The sequence below is a fragment of the Hipposideros armiger genome, unplaced genomic scaffold (assembly GCF_001890085.2).
Source record: "Hipposideros armiger isolate ML-2016 unplaced genomic scaffold, ASM189008v1 scaffold_3, whole genome shotgun sequence".
Classification (NCBI taxonomy): domain Eukaryota; kingdom Metazoa; phylum Chordata; class Mammalia; order Chiroptera; family Hipposideridae; genus Hipposideros; species Hipposideros armiger.
Genome location: NW_017731353.1, coordinates 4,726,736 through 4,748,885, shown reverse-complemented (window position 1 = coordinate 4,748,885; position 22,150 = coordinate 4,726,736). Strand labels below are relative to the sequence as shown.

At 44.0% G+C, this 22,150-nt stretch overlaps 1 protein-coding gene across 5 annotated transcripts in view; it reads right to left on the bottom strand.

The window, feature by feature from the left end:
* NUP214 (nucleoporin 214) overlaps positions 1-22,150 on the bottom strand; it is a 101,739-nt gene that overhangs the window by 76,382 nt on the left and 3,207 nt on the right. Inside the window, exons 3-15 of one of the 5 annotated variants that reach the window (XM_019638539.1) lie at positions 20,383-20,534; positions 19,363-19,561; positions 18,632-18,702; positions 17,690-17,753; positions 16,538-16,641; positions 13,718-13,824; positions 13,044-13,110; positions 10,621-10,747; positions 9,515-9,676; positions 5,893-6,364; positions 4,890-5,018; positions 4,395-4,567; positions 2,308-2,405 (exon numbers count right to left, since the gene is read on the bottom strand). In XM_019638539.1, coding sequence (XP_019494084.1) covers positions 2,308-2,405; positions 4,395-4,567; positions 4,890-5,018; positions 5,893-6,364; positions 9,515-9,676; positions 10,621-10,747; positions 13,044-13,110; positions 13,718-13,824; positions 16,538-16,641; positions 17,690-17,753; positions 18,632-18,702; positions 19,363-19,561; positions 20,383-20,534 — 1,925 coding nt within the window. The remainder of the gene's footprint in view (positions 1-2,307; positions 2,406-4,394; positions 4,568-4,889; positions 5,019-5,892; positions 6,365-9,514; positions 9,677-10,620; positions 10,748-13,043; positions 13,111-13,717; positions 13,825-16,537; positions 16,642-17,689; positions 17,754-18,631; positions 18,703-19,362; positions 19,562-20,382; positions 20,535-22,150) is intronic. The other 4 variants (XM_019638550.1, XM_019638560.1, XM_019638570.1 and 1 more) reach the window with 4 other exon arrangements.

Genomic DNA, 22,150 nt, shown 5'->3' with positions numbered 1-22,150 from the left:
CGGATTGATGACACACATGCACAGAGTGGAGCTGGCACGATGTATGATATGGATGGCGGGGAGGGGCTTCTGGGTTTGCGGCTTGAGCAAACAACCTAGTTAGTGCTACTTGCTAAGATGGGAACACTAGGACAGGAGCAGGTTCTGGGGTAGACAAAAATCAAGAATTCTGCTTTAGAAATATAACTTGAGATGGCTTTTAGATTACTTGATACCTATGGCAATTAATAGAGATTTTAGACTGCGTGGCATTCATTAAAACAGCAAACATTTATTTAACAAACACCACGTATCATGCATTATGCCCAAAGCCAGACCTGTAAACTCAGCGCTTGCCGTGTGCCCCATTCTCTGTGCTGGGAGCAGGAGGGGGTGGTTGGAGGAGAGACAGAAGGAAAAGACACGACTCCTATTCTGAGGAGACTCAAATAGTCAAGTGGGAAACTGACATAAAGTTCTCTTTAAGTTAAACCATAAAAATAAACTGAAGTGAGAGATTGCAGCTCTAAATATGAAAAGTAAAATAATAATGCTTTTAGAAAAACAGTAAAATACCTTTTTTGACCTTGGAATAAAAAACGATTTCTAAAAGAGAACACAAAAAGTACTAATCATAAAAGAAAAACTGATATATTGAACTATATTAAAATTAAGAACCTGCAGTCATGAAAAGGAACCATGAAATGAAAAAGGGCAGGGCCGGCCGAGTGGCTCAGTTGGTTAAGAGCACGAGCTCTGAGCAACAGGGTCACCGGTTCGATTCCCACATGGGCCAGTGAGCTGCACCCGAGCTGAGCTGCCGCTGAGCTGCTGACCGGCGGCCAGGTGGCTCAGTTGTTAGAGTGTGTGCGCTTAGCAACAAGGTTTCCGGTTCAACTCCCGCATGGGATGGTGGGCTCTGCCCACCCGCAACTAAGACTGATCATGACACCTTGAGCTGAGCAGCTGTGAGCTGCCGTTGGACGGCCGGATGGCGACTGGACTTGGAGCTGAGCTAGCTGCGCTCAGATTGAGATTGAAGGACAACTAAGATGGAAGGACAACAACTTGGCTGTTCCCCTTCCCCAATTCCCCAATAAAATCTTAAAAAAAAAAAAGCTTTAAAAAATGATAAACATTTAAAAAAAGGAAAGGGTAATTCACAGAGAAAGAGTTTCCCTTATGTGTGTACATGTATATCGTATGTATCCAACAGGAACTAACTCTCACAAGTAAGACAGACAGACAGCCCAACAGGAAGATGGGTAAAAGACGTGAATAGACACCCCATCAAAGATATTCACGTGGTCCACAATCATATGGGGAAAAAGCTCAGTGTTACTGCTCATCAGAGAAATACTAATTAAAACCACAAAATACGACCACAATAAAAGATGAGAATACCAAGGCTGTGAGGATGGGGAGCAGCTGAACTCTCATCCACTCCTGGTGGGAATTTACTGACAAGGAATAAACGCATATTGTGTGACCTGGCCTTTCCACTCCTAGGTATGTGCCAAACAGAAACGGCACACATGCTCACCCAAGACATAAACAGCATGGTCACAGCAGCACTGCTCACATTTACTTAGCCCTGGAAACTGCTCGAACGCCCACCAGGAATGGAATGAATACTTGCAGTATAGTCACCGATAAGATCTGAATAAACCTCAAAAATATAAGGTAAGCAAAACCGCCAGGTCCCAGGCTACATACGTGAGGCCATTTACAGACGGCACAAGCTGGCTGAGCTAAGCTACGCTGTTAGAAATCACGACAGTGAGCCCCCTTCGGCAAGGGTGGTGACTAGAAGGGAACACATGAGGGGTAATTCTGGGGTCCCGGTAACGTTCTGTTTCTTGGTCTGAGTGCTGCTTACCAAGGTGTGTTCCGCTGGTGACAATTCACTGAGGTGTACGTGTATTCTTTTCCTTATGTGTATTATATGTCAATAAAAAGGTAAATAAGTCAAGTAAATTGAGACAGTAAGGAAACAGGGCAGGGGGTAGATTTCCTGCTTCCTTTGGGATTAAGAGAAAGAACTGAGGGGCTACGGTATTTTCACCCATAAAGAGAATAAAACAAAATCACAACATAGCCTGGAAAAGCTCAGGGACCGGCAGAGAGAACAATTCAGACTCTGAAGTTGAGATAAATGGTCTTTACGAGCACACATTACAAATATTCAAAGGTCATATATTTCCTACACCAAGTCCTAAGTACTTTACAAAAGTGTCAATTCCAAAACACGAAAACCCATTTTACAAACATTTCTGTTGGGGGCAGTGAATGACTAAGCACAGCACTGTGCGCTGAGGTCAAACGTACCTGGGGAGAGCCCGCCTTTGCCACTGGAGGGGTGATCCTGGGCGATTTCTGCCCCGCTGAGGGCACTGGACTCAGACCGCCCTGAGCGGATCGCCCTGCTAGAACCAAAAGTCAGTTAAAACAGACGCCACCAACTTCCATGATTTCTCTCATCACAAACGTTCTTTCCTCAAATAAAAAACAAGTTTCCCATTGTCCCTGGACACCTTTTATGATCTTTGTTAGCAAGAATGATGTTTGCAGTTGTGTTAGCCTCTGTTCCAAAATAACTAGAAAACTTACACTTCGAGATGTGATGTGAAACCCATTTATAAAACAGGTATAACTAGAGTGACTCTGGTAATAGGTAAATGCTTTGCGGGCAGGCCCAGGAGGCCGGCCATTCGGCCCATCCTCACTCCCCCCAGAGGCTCCTGATGTACCTCTAGGAACTGGGGGCAATGTTTGTGAGGACTCGCAAGGTTTTCAGACCCTCCTTGAAGCCCTAACACAAGTCTCACCCTATGCGCCTTTGAATCACCTAGGGAGCTTTTAAAACAAATAAAAACCCACACCCAAGACTCACCCCCAGAGAGCCTGATTAAACCATCAGGAAAGGGATCCCCCGGCGAGTCTAGTGCAACTGGGACTGAGAGCAAATAACTTAGGACCCTCCAAACTTTAAGAATTAATGGTAATGGGTGTGTGGCGGGAGATCTGGGTGGTGAGCAACAGAAAGGGAGAGAGTCAATATGCATTAAGATTCAAGTTTTCTCTCCCAAACCATTAATGAGATGTGAAAAGACTAGGGCAAGGCTTCTTAACTTTTTGGTCTTACACAGCCATCTTTCAGAATCTAATGAAAAGTCCTGCCATGAGGTGACTCTGACAACTCCACAAAGCAGCCCTTTCTGCCCAGCAACAGGTAAGGAGAGACGATTTCAGGGATTTCACAGCTCAGTGCCTGCTCAGTACTTACCAAAATAAAATTATCCCCGACACTCCAACACCAAATGGTAACCTAAATATGTCTGGCTGGGTATTACCACTGGCATTCATGCAAATAACCAAATTAAAAACTGAGACAGATCTGGCAAACCCCATCTTAACCAAATGACCAAATTAACATCACTTATGTGAGGACAAATGGAATCAGGTAATGTGATGCACATCATCCATTCAGTATTACTGCTCGAAGCGTTTAAGCTGAATCTCATCATGTGGAAACAAATCCAAACTGAGGGACAGTCCACAAAACTACTGGCCTGACCTCTTCACAAGAGTCAATTCTGTGAAAGACCAAAAAGGTGAAGAACTGTGTGAGACAGAGGCTAATGAGACCAAATCAGAACAAAAGGTGATCCCTGATTGGTTCCTGGCTTTTGGGGGGGTGTGGGGGGGGGGTGCGTGAGCCATAAAAAACATTATTAGGACAACTGTGGAAATGTGAATACGGGTGGTAGATTTTTAAAAATTTCTTGCGTGTGACAATGTACTGTGTGACCTTGGTTTTTGGAGAGATACACTGAAGTATTTAAGGGCGAAGTGTTTCACGGTGTCTGCAATTAACTTTCAAATGTTTTAGAAAAGCATGTAGATAAAAAGAGACAAAGCAAATGGTGTGAAATGTTAGCAAGTGTTAAATTGGGGTGGAAGGTACAGTATTCATTATACAGTTTTTGTAACCTTTCTGCAGGTTTGATAGAAGAGAAGGGATAGGCTAGGTACATTTGCTCCTGGAGGCTCCGTAATGCAACCTGGCTCTAATAAATTCAACGTGGCTATAACGCTTGTCTCCATTTATGGTCTTTACTTAATAAACCTGCTTAGAGTAGAGCTGAGTGTGAAAACCCAAAGGGCCATCAGAGGCAATGAGGTTAACAGCCACCGCAGGTGCTTTCTTTTCTTCGCAGCTTATAGAATTATTCTGTAACTGCCCTTCACACAGGTCCATTGCAAGTTCTCCCAGCGCCAAGTATGGACCCACAGCATGTTAGCATGAGATACAGGAAGCAGGAAAATCTCCTCTAGTCCCACTGTGCAGCCAGGATTCTCAACAACTGGAAAACGTTCATCTGAGCTCTCGAGCAGTTTGCTGAAAATCGTACCTGGTGCCGAGGGAGAGACTGCGGACTTTGATGACATGGAACTGGATGGCGTGGAGAGGGGTGTGGGGTGGCTGAGCGGTCCCGAAGCTGGCTTGGAGGCAGAAGAGAACGGCAGCATGGAGGGCACGCTCTGTGGGCTGTTACCAGGAGCAGAGGCAGCCATGGCAGTAAACCTGAAAACAGCACCCGAGTGCATCAGAACAGCCTGCTGTGAGATGCTTTCGTGCTGGTCACGAGCAGCGTCATCAAAGGGTAACTTACTATCTACAGTGTGTAGCCTTTGAGAAATGTAAATGGGTAGCTATTTCTTATCAAAGGGGAAAGCTGCAAGAAAACTTCTCTTCTGCTTATTTAGGATTAATGAAAATACCAAATAAGTACTTAACATGAAAATGAAACTAAGTTTATCATGATATGAAATATTTATTTTCTATTCTATCATGCCAAGTAAAACAAAAGAGGGCGGGGCTCACTATACTTAGGAGCGTTTAGTACCCTCTTGTTGCCAAGGAAATGCCCGGTAGTTCGTTTGGGGGTGATGGCTTCTTCTGCGGAGTGAAAAAGGAAGAGCAGGTGGCCATCTCCGGGATGTTTCGTCTATGGGGAATGTGCGGTAAGTTTCCCCTAAAGAACAAACATCTATAAACAATCTAAATATCCAGCCTTAGATGACAGGGAAAAGAAATTATAATGCCAACACAAAAAGGAACACTAGGCGGCTATTAGAATGAACTGGATGTGTGACAATACGGACAATGACAATGGCGGCAGCGGTGACAACAGTAGTACCATCTCTATGGCAACAAGAGATGGTACAGATGAGTGGGGGGGGACACTGGCAGTGTTTACACTCAGTGGTTGCCTTGGGAAGGGTGACAAGGTATAAGGACTCACTTCCCTCAAGAAGCTTCCATCCTAGCGGGAAGGAAACAAGCAGATGAAGAAGAGAAGAGGAAGGGGTGAGTGGGCTGGTGGCCCCAGGTCTGGGGGAAACTGGGGTACCAAGCTAAGGAGTGTGGACTGGAAGAGCAATGAGGGCCCCCGGGGACTGCCAAGCAGGAGAGGCGGCGGATGCAGCCACACTTTCCCCAGCTCACATCGGTGGCCCTGCAGAAAACGGAGTCCGGGTGGACAAAAGGTGGAAAAGAGCTACGAGAGAGTCACTTCCTTACAGGACTGACATATACTCCGTAGCGCTGCATTTTTAAACATAAGAACTATGTCCTACATTTGAAATCTGAAAAAGCAAAATAAGTATTCAAATATTAACCTCTAATAGTCAAAAAAAAATTTCTAAGTGACCGTTCTGGACGTTGTCCACTGATGAAATGCAAATCTTTTACGTTATTTGAATTTTTACCATTTGCTAGTGTACTCTGGGAAAAAGGGAAAAACCAGAAAACCTCCTCAGGAACTCCACTCACAGTGGCGTTCGCAGTGAATACCTGCGCTACTTCTACCCACCCGACAGAAGAGTCAAACTTGAAGTGTCACTTACTTTTCACTAAGGTTGACCTTAACTGTGGAGGCTAAGGGTGGGAAGGAGGGTTTCATTCCGATGTTTGGAGCGGACACACTTGGCATCGGTGTGCTTTCCAAGGCAGGTTTAAAACCCGATGAGGCAAAGGAAAACGAGGCAGCTGGTGGTGCCATGGGAGAGGCCGCAGGGGTGGGCGCTGGGGGGGCTTGCGAGGGAGGAGCAAACGAGAAGGCGGGTGCGCCAGAGCCCAGAGCTGCTTTGGACATGTCGGAGCCGCCGGAATAAGGGGGGGGCTCCCCAGGGACAGAGCCAGATGATTTCAAGGATGCAGAACCGAAGGAGAACACGGTGGGGGTCCCAACGACAGAAGGCAAAGAGAAGATGGAGGCGGGAGCAGCTGGCAGCGAAGGTGGAACGGAGACGGGCGCTGCGGCGGCCGAAGCATCGAGTTTCTGCAGGGCTTGAGAGGTTGGGGTGGTGGGAGTACTTCCTGCAACGAGAAGAATGGAGAACAAGGGAAGGGAGGACTTAACACTCTAACTGCAGAGGTCCACATGACAGACAGCAAGTGGCAAAGGGCGTTGGCAGAACGAAGCCGAAACAACGGTCCTCGTTCATGAAGGAGAAAGAAAACGGAAACGGAGTTGATGCTGCACTTTCCACAGCGAACGCTCCACAGGATGAGATGTGTGAACCGTGGAAGGAAGCAGGCAATGGGGAAAGACACTGGGCAGACGAACGGGACTTCATGGGCACCCAGTTGGACAATATAGGAAAAATACACTTCTCAAGGTTGCAGTGAAACATAGGTCGTTCTGCAACAACAAGGAAAAAATTTTAATTCAGACCTCTACTTCGTAATAGTCACTAAAAGCAATTTCAGATGAATTAAAGATATATATATATATATGTACAAAAGCACATATATACTAAATCTCAAAACAAATGAGGCAAAAGTGAGTTAAGTCTCTGAGACTCTAACAACTTAATAAATTTAGAAGTGACCAAAAAAAAAAAAATCACAAAAGATTAAGATTTGACTATATAAAAAAGTTACATAACTAAAAGGTAAATGAACTAAAAAATTCTGCAGCAAATGACAATGTTTTATATTTTTTAAAAATCTCAAACAAATCGAGATAAAAATTTCAAGACTAATAGATATAAGCTGGGAGCCTAATTTACACGAAGAAAATATATTCACTCTAACAGAAGAAATGTCAATTTATTTGACACATATTTTTGCCCTCTAAATTATCAAAATTTAAATATTCATAATCCCTTTATATTTGGAAAGGTAAAATGAACCTGAAACCTTTTATCACTAGCCGGTACCTAATTTAGCACAGTCTTTTAGAAAATAATTTAGCATTATGTCTCCAAATATCATAAGAAATGGACCCAGTAATCCCACTTCTAAGAATAAAGCTTATAAAAATGACTTTAAAAAAAAGAAAGACATTTAATACAACCCAAATGGTAAATATCCAATGGACTATTAAGCAGTCATTCTTTTAAATGAATCATGAAGATTATCTAAGAATATGGAAAATGCTTACAATTTGAATTATAAACCTGCATACCAATGATATACACAACAGGAATATAACTATGAAGAAAGATGTTTATGAAAAAACTTTGGAGAGAAAACCCCAAAAGGCAGGTTTAACTTTTTTTCTATTTTCCAAACTTTCTATAAACATGTTGCTTCTTTAAGTTAAATAACTAACTAAGAAAGCAGTATTTTTACCAATACATTTATATTAATGGGTCTTGGTCCTTCTAAACTGTCTTGAGATGAGTTTACCTCACTACGTCTAAAGCAATGAAAATACTTCGGATACAAGTCTGAAAACACTGCTTTCCGAATTGTCCCTTTTATAAAAATGTAAGAATGCGAGCAAATCTATTCTGTTAATACTTCTTTTGCACAATAAATACGGAGCCAGCAACAGTTCCCTTTTCACAGACATACACACAAATGTTCATCACCTCCATGCACATCGGGTAGGCCAACGTGAAGAGTACCTGCCAGGCCCAAAAGAAACCCTAGGTGCTTTTCCCACTGAAAACGGAACTGCACATTTGAAAACCACAACACTGCTACCTCTGACCATTCAACCCGGCCTCCTGGGAAAAGGAACCATTAATGTCTTCTGAACCCACCACTGGGCTTTAGCGAGAGCTGGCGGGACACTGTCTGCCCTTTCATGGCTCTCTTCCACTCATCTGAACATGGCTGTTACCTCCGGGCCAAGGGCAAAGGGAGTGGGCGTTTCTCTAGGACAGGCGAACAGTAAACTGGCCTCTGCTTGTGCTCAGGGGTTTAATGTGCTAGTAGCAAAGTCCTTCAGGATGGACTGTGCTCAGAAACAAACGTCATCCCACGGGCTCCCGACGTCACAGGATACACTGCTTGTTACGGGCAGACCAGGCAAGCGGGTGTGGGTAGCTTATGGTACCATGACCACTTAAGGAAAAAACAAACAACTTGGAGTACACACACTGCAGACAGAGGTATTCCAACATGACAACACGGACACAGTCTCTGCAAGCCACCTGGCTGATTACTCGGGGCCGCAGTGCCAGCTGATAGGAGCCCAAGCAGCGGCCTCACTGACGGCGCACCACTCACTCTGCACTAGGAAGCAGCGAGAAAACACTGGGTGCCGTTCAACCTCATCCAACCAAATAGGGCAACATGTTTTTTCTTAGGGAACTGGTTACACTATAAGCATTTGTAGTAGCCATACTAGAAAAGAAATTCTTAACAGTTATATATTGCCAGAATTCAAGAAGAGAAACATTAGTGAAATTTAAAAATATGAAATAATGCCCCTTTAGAAAGTTTTATATTTTGTTCTCAGAAGTGATACAAGGGCACTGAAAACTCTGAAAACACAGGTTAGCATTTGTATGTGTCCATTTACACACATGAACATAGGCACCAAAACGCTGGCTGTGGCTGCTGCTTGAAGATGGGCCCTTAATGATCTTGTTTTTGCCTTTTCTAATTTTTCTCCAATAAACATACATTGCTTAAGTAATATTTTCAAAGATGAGGAGAAAACAAACCTGAAGAAAATTAAATATAGATAAGCAAAAGCAAATCCCCATGTCCTCACCACCCAGAAATAAGCACTACTTAGATGGTAAAATCCATCTTTCAAGTTATGTTTTCTCTGCATGTACTTTTCTCATAAATCATGATATATATAGCGCTTTTTCATGATATATTCCATTAACTCTTTCCTTGTCAATATATCTAACATTTTTAATAGGTAGGTGGCATTTACAGTATGAATGCACAATCATTTGTTTAACCAGTCCCTCAGGATTAAACATGTCTTTAGGATTCAGACCATGTAACACAGGGTCTTACAATAGGATATTGTTGGTAAATTACCTGAGGGGACCCACCAGGCTGAGCTTCCTTTTCCTCTAGAGGTCGGAGAACAAAGCTTGTGGGTGAGGGGAGGCCGTGTGTACATGTGTCTTCAAGGGAAGGTTAGTCCCTGACTCACTAAGGTGGACCATCCCTACAGATAACCACTGTGCACGGTCACACGCTCTCGTTCTTGGGAATGGCCCCGTGCAAGTCCACGCAGGCCCTTTCTGCCGAAAAGGGGAGGGACCGTACCTGGTGACTTGGGTTGTCGCTCTCCTTCTAATGAGAGTCGTTCTGGTGTCTTCATGAGGGACCTGACCCCGGGATTTTGATTGATCATATAAAAAGGACAAAGCACACCATCTGTTGAAAGTAACATAAGAACTGGAGCAGGAGGAAGAGTCTTCTCATCACCTGTTAGAAAACAAAAGTGAAGAAAGAGCCAGGTCAACTGACGGGCCTGGGCCGGAAGGGGCTGCCCGGACGCATCCCACAGCCCGGGGCGGTCCGTTCTGATCAGATCTGAACAGCCTCTCTTGCAACAGCTCTTTAAAGAGCTCCCACCATGATCAGGCCGACCGACTGACCGATGAGTGTCTCGGGAGGTAGGTCCAGCACCCCCGACCCAGACAGGAGTCTGTCTCTATCAGTAGAAAGCTGACAGGCTAGACTCTTTGGAAAACACAGCAGGACACAGAAAGGTGAGCCAAACCACTTTACATTCACTCACAGTTGAATCAAGCATGGATTTTGTCAAATAAGACTTCAAGAGAATCAGGGTAAATGAACTAATCGGACCAAATAACCTGACCAGGGAAAGGACAAGGAACACGATGGTGCCTGTGACAAACAGCTGACTAATTGAAGCACCAAGGGGCAAAAACTGTGTCTTCCGTTACACTTGCACATTTCAGGGGACAGCGGCTCTGCCAAGCTCCAGCTGGAGAGAAGGTACACTCAGGCCCAGGGTAGACGCCATGTGCTGAGGCCTCCATTTTCTAACCCCTGACTGATATGGAGTACAGGCCTAGGGTGCTCTTCCCTTCGTCATTGGAGAGCGGGAAAGGGCCAAGAAACAAAACTGTGAAATGCCCATGTCCTAGATTTCAACCATATTCTAACGTATACAGATACACACAGACACGGAGTCCATCCGGCCTTGGTTTCATCAATACGTGTCCATTCCAATTAGTTTAGTGTTGTCACAATGTACTCCACATCACTCTTCAAGTGGAAATATGCCACCAGAAGTTAAAAGTGCTCAGCAGAGTGGATTCTGCCGTGAACTTGTAGAGTGGGATTCACCAGTATCAGAAAGAAGACTACTTGTGCACTAAGCGCCTTCAGGCTACACTTACTGATGGCAATTTCCACTTGGTTAGTATAATCAATGGCAACTCCCACAGGCAAGGAGTCATCATTCTTGTCTGTCACAGGCAGTTCAGCGCGACTCGAATCCTCCAGGAGCCAAGATTCCCAATTAATCTGGAAAAAAGAAGTAGCAGAAAAAAATGCCATGTTAGTCTGAGCTTGGCGCTGGCTCTTCCCAGCACTGTTCAAATATTAAGAAGACAACTCACTTGGCTTAGCTCTATGATTTATGTGTGGGCAGACTCTGAAATCTGGGAAGATGGTGTAAAAGCCATGAGTATGCCATCAAGCAAGGGGCTGATTTGGAAAATCTGTTCCTGGTGCTCCAAGTCCCTGCCTTATGAATAAATATGATCTACCAGCCGCCACAACGAGGTAGAATCTCGAACACGGCAGGCAAACCCAGCAGCTGCACTACGCCAGCCATACTGCTCCCAGGAGTCCGCGGTTGGGACCAGGACCCCCGGTTACGTCCACTATGGACTTGGGCAGAGAAGCCTGGAAAGCTGGCTGGATGTGCTCCCGGGTCCACAGACACAAGGTGACTCCGCTCTTGTCTCCCCAGTTCTCGTCTCACCTGTGAGACCTCATCTGTGAGCTCCCCACATAGGTCCATCCTCCTGCTTCTGGATTCCGTGAGAAACCACTAAGTCTTTCCAATAAACGCCCTTTTGCTTGAGTTTGCTGAGTGGGCTCTGGTCCTTCCAATAAATGATTCCCGATTTTTAAAAATCACTAACATTTTGTCTAACTTTCAGGGTTGACCCAAACGGGGCAGCATGAATCAAAGGAGAATAGTGTTCAATGAGTAACAGAGAAAAACAAAAAGCTGTTCAGGAAAGGGGACATAATCATACTCCATGACTTAGCTATGGAGCGAATAACAGTCACATTCATAATAATGTAAACAAAACAACCACAGACAAAATAAAGAAGACTTAATCATCATGGAACAGAATGCAAACAGTATCAGTTTTGGTATTTTGAAAGACAAGACACAGACGACAGCAGCTAGAAGGTGGGGTCGGGAGGGGAGGGCTAAAGGCAAGGGTGAGGGTGCTGAGATACTCCTCTCAAAGTGGAAGGTCAAGGGTATAGTATGTGGTGAAACGATCAGAAATGAAGGTAAAAAATATGAAAGTTACAGAGGTAACCAAGAGAAGAAACTAAAATAGTGCTATAATCCTGAGAGGAAGAAGGGGGGATTTGCAGGTAACATGTGAGCTAAATCCTCATCTGTCATTAACAGCCAATAAGATCTAAAATAATGAAGGACCCATGTGAAGGCTGGGATAAGGAGGTGAGCATTAGAACGAAAAATGTACAAGTTAAAAATGGTCCCCTCTAGTGAACAAAACTGGATCAGGACAGGGTGGGGCAGGGGTGGTTTTTTAATTTATAAGCCCATCTCTACTACTTTAATTTTTAACCATGTACATAAATTACTTTGATAAAAAGCAAAGATACATAAATTACTTTGATAAAAAGCAAAGAAAAAAGTGTATTTTTAATGTGTGAATACGTAAAATATTTGTGCTATTAGGAAATAGTTACTGTAGTCAATCCAAGAGAAGCAAACCAGACTGCTGTCCTCTGGTCATGACCTCGGAGTGGCCCACCCTGCACACTATGGGGACACACACTCACGGTGAGCCACCCTGCCACCCAGAGAACGACGGACAAATGCTGAACGCGTGAAGAGGCATGAGCGTGTGTGTACAGGGTACATAAAACAATTTTAAACTCAAGGCGGAGTTTTAAAAAGAAAAGTTTCCCTTTTAGCACATCTCCTCTGAAGTCACTCTGCATAATGTACCACTGCTCGGGATGGCTTAGGACTGCCTCAGCCCGCCCCTGCCCTCGAGGAGGACAAAGTGAAGGAAGGAAGGTGGGTCCTTCTATGCACAGGCATTTCCAGCTTTCTGGTGGTTTTCAAAGTAAAACAAAGTGTTTCTGGTGAGTCACAATTTGGTGTGACTTTCATGTTTCTCTTCCATGATCAAGGATGGGTTACAGGTAACGGAAGAGAAGGGGCAGCGTCAAGTCATAGGAAGAAAATACAGATGGTTACGACAGAACAAGGCAGGAAAAACCTCCTACACAAGAGGTATACTCCTGCTGGAGGTTGATGACATAGTATGTTTGACCTACAGACTGTGGACGGATCCTAAGAGAACAGAAGGGCTTTCTTTTTAGGACACTGAAGAACTGCGAATTCTGACACCCATGTATGTCCCCGGCAATAACCGAGCCATCTGGTCCAAGGCACTTTGTCATTTAAGCTGTGCTCTCCTCCAGGAACTCATGAAAAGGGATGTGACCTCATCTAAATCTTGACCACACAGTTAACTCCCTCCAAAATCTCTCTCAGAAAAGAATCACATATAAGTGACAAAAAAGAGGCATTTACCTGATCGCTTTGCCGGGCAAGGATGCTAACTTCTGTTGAGGCTGCAGATGCTGCCAGCACTAAATCCCTTCAAAGAAGAAAACCGAAGACCATTAAATTCAAACACAGCAACAGCTCTAACTTGAGTCTGCAGTAACTTCTCTGAGGACTTCCCTGAGATGTCAAGGAGGAAGGTAAGGTGAGCTCTATGGTTGAAGAAAGGTGATGTAAAATTTAAGTCTTTAACAGGATAAACCCCTGGAGACTCAGCCAGCTGCCTACCAACTTCAGACAAATGAGTCACACAACAGAATCAAGTCGGAATTCCCAATAAACACACCACCCTGAACACAGAATAATCTAGTTAGAGAACAGAAGCTCTGCTTCAAGTGATCTATCTTTCAAAGGGAGCTGCTCTCACAGGGCAACTTTCAGTATTTTCCTTAAACATCCTAAGTCGTCACTGGGGTTACTAAGAAAAGAGGCTTTTTAAGATTAGCACGTATTTGAGCTAAATAATTCAAGACTGGGGAAACAGGCGTCAGAAAGGCATTATTTAGCATCAGCTAAAAATACATTCATAGCATCTCACGTCTCTCCTTCCCTCTCTTACAGAAAAAATTTCAAATCAGAACAAGGACTCAGGTGTGGCCTGACAGTGGGGGCAGAAACCGCCTTCCTGGCTCTCGGCTCACCATTCTTCAATGTAACTGAGGAAGTAATGGTGCTGCCTCTCCGTGCAGCTGCCGTAGCAGGGCTCCATGAAGTTCACGAATACCTCGGGGTGCTTTTCTTCCTTTTTCTACAATGAGCAGAATGAGGAAAAGATCTCATGTGTGACTCTTCTTTAATCCCACAGTTAGCCGTTTAAGTTTTATGAGAAAAATCACTCAAAAATCTACATCCAAATATACAGACAAGATATAAAGGCAGCATCGAGTACTACAAGGAACAGGAATAATGACCATCAACCCAAACAAACTCAAACTGCCTCTTTCTTTCTGGCCGCTGGACAAGCATGGACAGGTTACTCCTCAACCTCTGACAGTTCTCTCACGTGTATAATGCACCTACTACACATACACCAAAGGCTGTTGTAACATATATAAAGATTCTAGTCCAGTACATAGAACGTCAGTACTCGATAAATACATGCTAGTGTTAATATTATCCCTGGGAATAGAAAATCATGCAATAAGGCATATCAGTACATTCACGTGTCGCATGGACATTTCAGTCAGTGACAGACCACATACACGTCTGTGATCCTGTAAGATTACAACAGAGCTGGAAATTCCTATCAGCTAGTGATACTGTGGCCATCACAACGTCTCAGCCATCATAATGCTGTAATGCAACCCATTACACACTTACTGCCTACAGTGTTTGGTGACATGCTCTACAAGTTTGCAACCTAGGAGCTGTAAGGGAACAGAATGTGTCACCCCAAAATATGTCTATTTGGCATAAGGATTATTTTAAGCTAATTAATTTTAAGAAAGAGCAGACATGGGAGAAGCTCCAAAAACCAAGTATTAGAATTTAGCGTTTATAAAACTCATTTACATTTACAAGGGAAACCGCCATTGGTAAGGGTGTCTCCCTTGCTGTACCAAGAAAAAGAGATGACCCCATCTCTAGAAACTCTTACCAGTGCAAACACTACCAGCTGTTCTGCATAACGACCTTCCCCCCATTTACTGTGCTTCTCCTGCTCACCTCCCCCACCTGACTCCTTGCAGCCCCAACACCTTCTGTCTTCCACTGGAGGTGGTATTGAAGCTGGTGGCTTCCACCATTCTGGCCAAGTCCTCAGTGTTCCTGGGTCTCTCCCATGTACACAGGAGGTATAAATGTTCTTAAACCTTTGTTTGTTTTTCTGTTAATCGGTCTTTTATTACAGGGATATCTCAGCCAAGAACTAAGAACAGAGGTAAAATTATTTTTCCTCTCCTACAGAGCAACAGGCGACACCGCTTAGGCTAGCGGCGCCGCAGGCTCTTCCGTTTAGGTCTGTGTAAGTGGGCTCTATCATGGCGTCACATGACGCATTTCTCAGAACGTATCCCTGAGTTAAGCGGCACATGGCTGAAAACATATTAAAATTCAACTGTATCAGGAACCCAAGAGTTAATAAAAACAGAGCTAAATAAATTGACTATCTGCCCAAAAACAAATTCAGATTTTATCTGACATAGAGAGATGCTTGTAATTTACTAAGTAAAAAACAAGGCTGCAAAACAGAATGACTAGTGTAACTCCCACTTTATTATATTTAGACATTTATGTATTTGTAAATGTTTTTCTGGACTTTGAAAGCTAATGAGATTTGCAAATGTAAGTCCTGCCTCATTTGTTTTTTAAAATGCCGCTGCAATTTACTAAGACTCTGCAGACCTTATTACCGCTCTTCTGTTTTCAAAATGACTCACTCCCTCACTTCACCTGGTTCTCTGTCCACCGGCTCCTCCTCAGAGGCTTCCTTGACCACGAATCTAAGCTGCACCCCAGTCATCATATACCCCTTCCTTTACCCTGCTTTATTCCCTCCATCACCCGTATCATTCCTTGGTCCTGCACTTATTTTGTGACTGGCACATGCCTAAGAATGTAAGATCCACAACTGCAAGGAGGCTGTATTCTCAGCTTTAAAGCAGGGCCTAGCACACCGTAGGCATCTGACACATATCTGATGAATAGTTAAGTGCAAGCATTTTAAAAATCAAGATATTTTCTTGCTTTTCTAAAATTTATCAGGTTAACATCTAACAACTCAGTTTATAGCTTAGGCAAAAGTGAGTTTTATGGTATTTTTCACCTTAGGATTGCAATGGAACATGCCCTAAATGGACACATAATTTTAACTGCAGAACCAGCTCAAAATGGTCTTATCCTGTTTCTAACAAGATACTAAATTGCTTTTCAGAGACAACAGACAAAAACCACAAGTCATGCAGCCAAAGCATATGCAGAGGAGAGAACTCTGACCTCCAGCAGCACCCGGAACCAACGTTTTGCCCCCTCATGGACCCAAGTTGAACACCAGAACCCTTTCCGAAGCGAAGGGTCCGTTGTGCTGGAGGATTGGTGCTGAAGCCCCTTCCCATCTTACCATAAATGGCTCCAAAGCTCTCCACTCAGGGCTTCTGCACATCATCCTGTTCCCCCAAACCCCTAAACCCTCAATCTTTGCCTTTAAAAACCCTTATTAAAAGCCATCAGGGAGCTCGGGTTTTAAGCAATAGCTTCCCATTCCCCTTGCAGGTGCTCTGCAAATACAATGGTTTTCATTTCTCCACTGCAAACCTGTCTGTGTTCAGTGTTTGGCTTTCCTGCACATTGAGTGGGCAGGCCCTCTTCCATTCAATAACACGACTGGCGCCCAGGCCAATGGGGCAGCACTGAAGTTGCATCATCACTACCAGTAAGAAAAGGAAACTGAAGCCTAAGCCTCAGATTTTATTAGAAGACTTCTATAATTGTCAAACAAAAAAGATAATTTTTCATATACAAACCGGGAGTAGAGCCATCACCACATCTGGAGACGTTTCCAGGGTCCCGTCTGCAGCAGCATATACTATTGTGAAGACATACGTACCGATCCACAGCACATCTAGAACTGAAAGACACACATCACAATAAAGCACCTTATGTCTGGAAAAGCCCCTGTATGTTATAAAATTAACATCTTATGGACTAAAAACAACCCTACTACTATAGCTTTAACAAAGGTCCCGATTTCATTGATTAGAAGTTCAAATGTATCCCAAAGTGGTATTTTTTTCTGGTGGATTATAATCAGAGTAAATTATGAAGAATTTTAATTTAAAAAATCAGGATCCAGAGGCAGCCAGTTAGCTCAGTTGGTTAGAGCGCAGTGCTCATAACACCAAGGTTGCCGGTTCGATACCCACATGGGCCACTGAGTTGCGCCCTCCACAACTAGATTGAAACAACTACTTGACTTAGAGCTGATGGGTCCTGAAAAAACACACTATTCCCCAATAAATAAAAAAAAAAATAAAAAAATAAAGTCAGGATCCATTTAATGTCATTTACCATGAGACACAGGTGTGTCTACCAGCTTACTGGTTTTTTTGTTTTTTTAAGATTTTATTGGGGAATTGGGGAAGGGGAACAGACAAGTTGCTGTCCTTTTGTTCTTCAGTCTAGTTGTGGAGGACGTCGCTTCACTGGCCCATGTTGGTATTATCATTGCGCTTTTCCTAGGTGAGGCAGTCATTCACTGGAACATTGGATGGCGGCTCACAAAAGCACACGCCAGCTGCCGGCCAGCCCCACTGCAGCCCACGCCGTCGCCGGCGACTCATGGCAGCCCAACTCCAGGTTGAGCTGTTGTTCACCATCTTAGCTGTAGAGGGTGCAGTGTCACTGGCCCTCATGTGGGATCCGAAACCGGGGATCTGCTGCTCAGAGCTGGCATCCCAAGCCAACTCTTAACCAACACGCCACTCGGCCGGCCCTACCAGCTTACTGTTAACTGACTTAATTAGCTAACTGATGTAGTAATGAGAGTAATCAATCATACAGGAGGCACCAACACTCCCTCGAGCAGGTATGTAGGCATCTCACACGATTTGGAAGTTCTATAATACAGACCGCACCTCATCAGAGGTCAGCCCAATAAGAAAAGCAGAAGTTGTTACCTCTCACAGGATGATCTGACTCATAAAATTGAGGACAAGGAATGACTTTTTTTTCCTGCAAAGTCTGAAAGAGATTTGAAAAAAATAAGCGTCAAATGAAACAGCCCCTAAACCAACGAAACTGTCAAACCAGTGATGTTCCCCTAGAAGCCACCCAGGCCTCATCTCCCCAGCTAGGAGAGGCTGAACAGACAAGAGTGGATGCCTACTTCTAGGACACTATCCTACGGAAATACGCATGTGAATGTGTTCAGATACAGGTAACAAGAGTGTTCAACGCAATACTATTTTTAGTAGCAAAATCACTCAGACCGACACAGACACCCACCAATAATGTAAGAGACGGAGAAATTATGGCACATTGACACAGTGGAATACTGTGCAGACATCCAGAAGAAGGAAGTGGCTCTGTACTTAAGGACTGGGACAAAGGACTCCAATATACTATTAAGTTCTTTTTTTTTTTTTTTAAAGGCAAACAGTTAACCAATAAAATTAAACGAACTGTCTTACCTTTTCACAGGCTAATGCCCTAAAAGAATATGTGCCAAATTTCACATAACTTTTTGCGATAACAAATAAGGAATGAGACCTTCACCTCATCACTTTGCACCTCACCTCAGAGGCCAGTATCTCAAGGAGAGTGTGATCACATTTTATTTAAAAAGCAAAACAAAAATAATGCATCCACCCACAGGCTATTTGGATAAGCAGAAAAGTCCGGAAGGCCCCCACTCGGCGGAATGAGGGGGTGCCTCTGGAAGGACCATGGGAGGGGGAGACAAGCTCCCCTTTTCCTGCATTCACTTGTGTGCTGATGAATGTGTTGCAATGAGCATAAAGCATATTCAATAGGAAAAAACACCAAAGACACTCCGAAACCACCACTAAACCAGTGGGTAGCTTCAGTAAGAACAGTTTGAAGTCCCAGGCAAGACTTACAGGAAGATACTGGACCACAGTTCCATTCTGTTTCCCCACTGCCAGCTGCTTTCCTTTGGGGCTCCAGCACACTGAGCAAAAAAGAGAAGGCTATCCATTAAAAACTGAAGAAAACGGCACAAATCAGTGAGATCTGTACCACAGCAGCTACGTCATCACCACTTCTCGTTTAGTCCATGGAAGACTGTGGGATCATCCTTACTCAGCAAAGTAAAAAAGAGAAAAATCATTTTAATGATACCAGCCAATTATGATTTATGACTGGACCACTGAATCGACGACTAAAAACACTTTTTCAATGGCACATTGCCCGTTTGAAAGCCGGAAGGTACACAAAACTCTAGTCTTAGATAAGACAAGGGAAGAAAGATTTCAAATATCAAGAAATCATTCTCTTGCTCCTGTCTGACGCTTTTAATGCTTTCTTCCCAAAAGGTATAAATGACTTTCAGAGTACAACTACTATAGATCCAGAAACAATTATTCTCAAAAACACAGTTCTAACCCAGCTGCACCAAAATATTTCCTTCTCCAAGACACCCAAGCATTCAAGTTAAATCATCTAGGCCGTTTTGGCTTCAAAGACATTAACTATGGAAATAAAAAATGCTCTCTCTACTTCCACCAAACAATGGATACAACAAAAACCCCATTTGCTTTTATTTCAGAAACTAATTTTTAACTAGATTACCATCACTACATATTACAGAGTGAAGGCCTTTGTTACCCACCGGACGTTACTGCTACGGTGGAAGGAAGCGTCGCACACACTTTCACGGTTTCTGTCACCTGCAGGACAGCAATGCTGCCATCAGCCAGACAAACTGCCACCATGGAGGCGACAGTGGGGTTCCACTTCATGTCGATCACCATGCCTCCTGCATCTTTCAAAAGCTTGTGATAGGCAAATGGCCGTTTCTGCTGTTTAGCCTTTTAAAACAAATGCCCAGAAGCTTAATAAATACATAGACATTTAATAGTCAAAGAAAATGACTGAATATGGACGTTTTCTCAAATTACAGTTCACTTTTCTCCAGGTCTATGAAAAAAAATTAGCTCTACACAACCACCTCTTTGTTACAGGTAATTTCCACACAGCTTTGAAAATGGCAATCAGTTAGTCTAGCACAGTGGAGGGACTCCCGGAAGGGGATACACAAATGCAAAGTCATCGATCAAGAGCAGACACTCGATTAAAATCTGGGCTCTGCTTCTTCATAGTGCTGGGCCTCTGGCCAGTTACTTAAACTCTTTGGGCCTGTTTCTCCACCTATAAAATGAAGACAATAGTACCTACTGTGTAAGGCTGTGGTAGGCATGAACAATAAGGCATGGAGAGCACTAGGGCAGCTGGCACACAGTCAGCATAAACATTCAACATTACTATCACCATTGCTAAACTGCTGGGGATGGAAGAATGCTGCATTAGGAGTCCAGACCCAGGAGGTAGGACCTTCTGACATCACCATTAACTCTGTGACCTTGGGCAAGTTACCTGAAGCTCCCGAGGGTTTAGCTGTCTCATATGTAAATGAAAAATGGTAATGCCTTAAGGCAGGTGGTGCTAAGAAATAATTGTTTCAAGTCCCTTCTACCTCAAAGATTTATGATTCTACAATGAAGGACCTTTTTTAAACTCATATTTTAATCTAGGAAAAGACTTACCGGGTCAACTAAGAATTTCTAGGTTGTGATTCAATACCAGGAAATCACAGGTCCCATACTGACAATATAGTTTGCCAGTAGCTTACCTCATTTGAGAATGTGCGGACATCAAAAAAAGCGATAATGGAACCATATTCACTGGACATCATACACACGGAGAGTGTGAGGTTATCACAGCTCAGGGCCAGGTGATGTATCGGGAATTTCATAGGAACTAGCAAACTTTGAACTTTATCAACTATGAAAACATAAAAAAAGACAAAGCAGAAAATGGAATGTTCTAAGCATAAGTCATGACACCTTTATTCAATCTATGTGAAACAATTTTTGCATCTACATAAACACAAACATCCTGATACCTAAGTATGCAGATAACGTTAGCTTTCTTACAGCTATATGATGATGCATGAAGTATCCCAGGAGCTCTTCCTCATAAGACCTGGGGAAACTAACTGTGGCTGCTGCCCAGTGAAAACAGTGTCCTTAAATTGGATTCCCAGACCCAATTCCATCACAGGGCGAGGAGTCCCCCTACACTAACAAACTATTCTGAGACACCAGCAAGATGTCTGAGAATTCAACTCAATTCTGACACTATCTACCAGAGATAACATCAGGTCCCACAGGTTAAGAGTTTAGTCCTACCAGACTGCCCCCATCCCCACCCCGTCCACACACACTTCAGGCCCAGACAAAACCCCAGCGTCTCTGTGTTTCTGACCAACTGGCTATAGAATGGAGGTTTCAATGACTCCCTCCAACTTGCCAACTGCAAGTTCAGGCTGTTACTTGCACTTCTGACCAACTGCCTATAAATCAGAGGTTCCCACAACCCTCTCTTTGGGTTTAATTTGCTAGAACCGTTCAAAGAACCCAGAAAATATGTTGACTATATCATTGGTTTATTGTAAAAGGATGTATTAATAACTCAGGCACAGCCAGATGGTAGAGACGCACAGGGCAAGGTATGTAGAAGGGCTGTCATGCCCTCTCCAGGCGTGCAAGTCTCCCTGCGTCTCCACGTGTTCACCAACCCAGAGACTCTCCAAGCCCCCTCCGCTCGGGTTTTTATAAAGGCTTCATTACATAGGCATGACTGACTAAATCATTGGCCATTTGGTGACTGATTAAACTTCCAGTCCCTCTCCCTTCCCTGGGTGTGGGTGTGGGTGTGGGTGTGTGTGCGCACAGTGGGGACTGAAAGTTCCAACCCTCTAATCACATGGTTAGTTCCAATGGCAACCAGCCTCCATCCTTAGGTGCTTTCCAAAAGTTACCTCATTAATGTAACAAAAGACACTCCCCACTACCCCCACTTAGGAAATTCCAAGAGTTCTGGGACCTGTGAGCCAGAAATGGAGCACGAAGACCAAATATGTGTTTCTTGTAAATCACAATATTGCCAATGTTTTTGCAACAATGCTCCCAATAACACACATTCCTATTTGTTTAGATGGTACTGTTTTGCCAACGAAAAGGCTGTGCAACAAAACCCTTCTCCTAGACCAGGGATCAGCAAACTACGGCTTGCGAGCCACATGCGGCTCTTTGGGTGCGGTCCATCTTAAAAGTTTGCCGACCCCTGGAAGAGCCAATCCTGTCCCTCACAACATTTTAAAAATTATTCAAGAGTCATAAATGTATTTTTACAGGGCCGGCCGAGTGGCACGATGGTTAAGAGCTGGCTTGGGATGCCAGAGGGCCCCGGTTCGGATCCCACATATGAAGGCCAGTGACATTGTCCTCTACAGCTAAGATGCTGAACAACAACTTAACCTGGAACTGGGCTGCCGTGAGTCACCGGCGACAGTGTAGGCTGCAGTCCCTGCTGCAGTGGGTTGCCATGGGCTACCA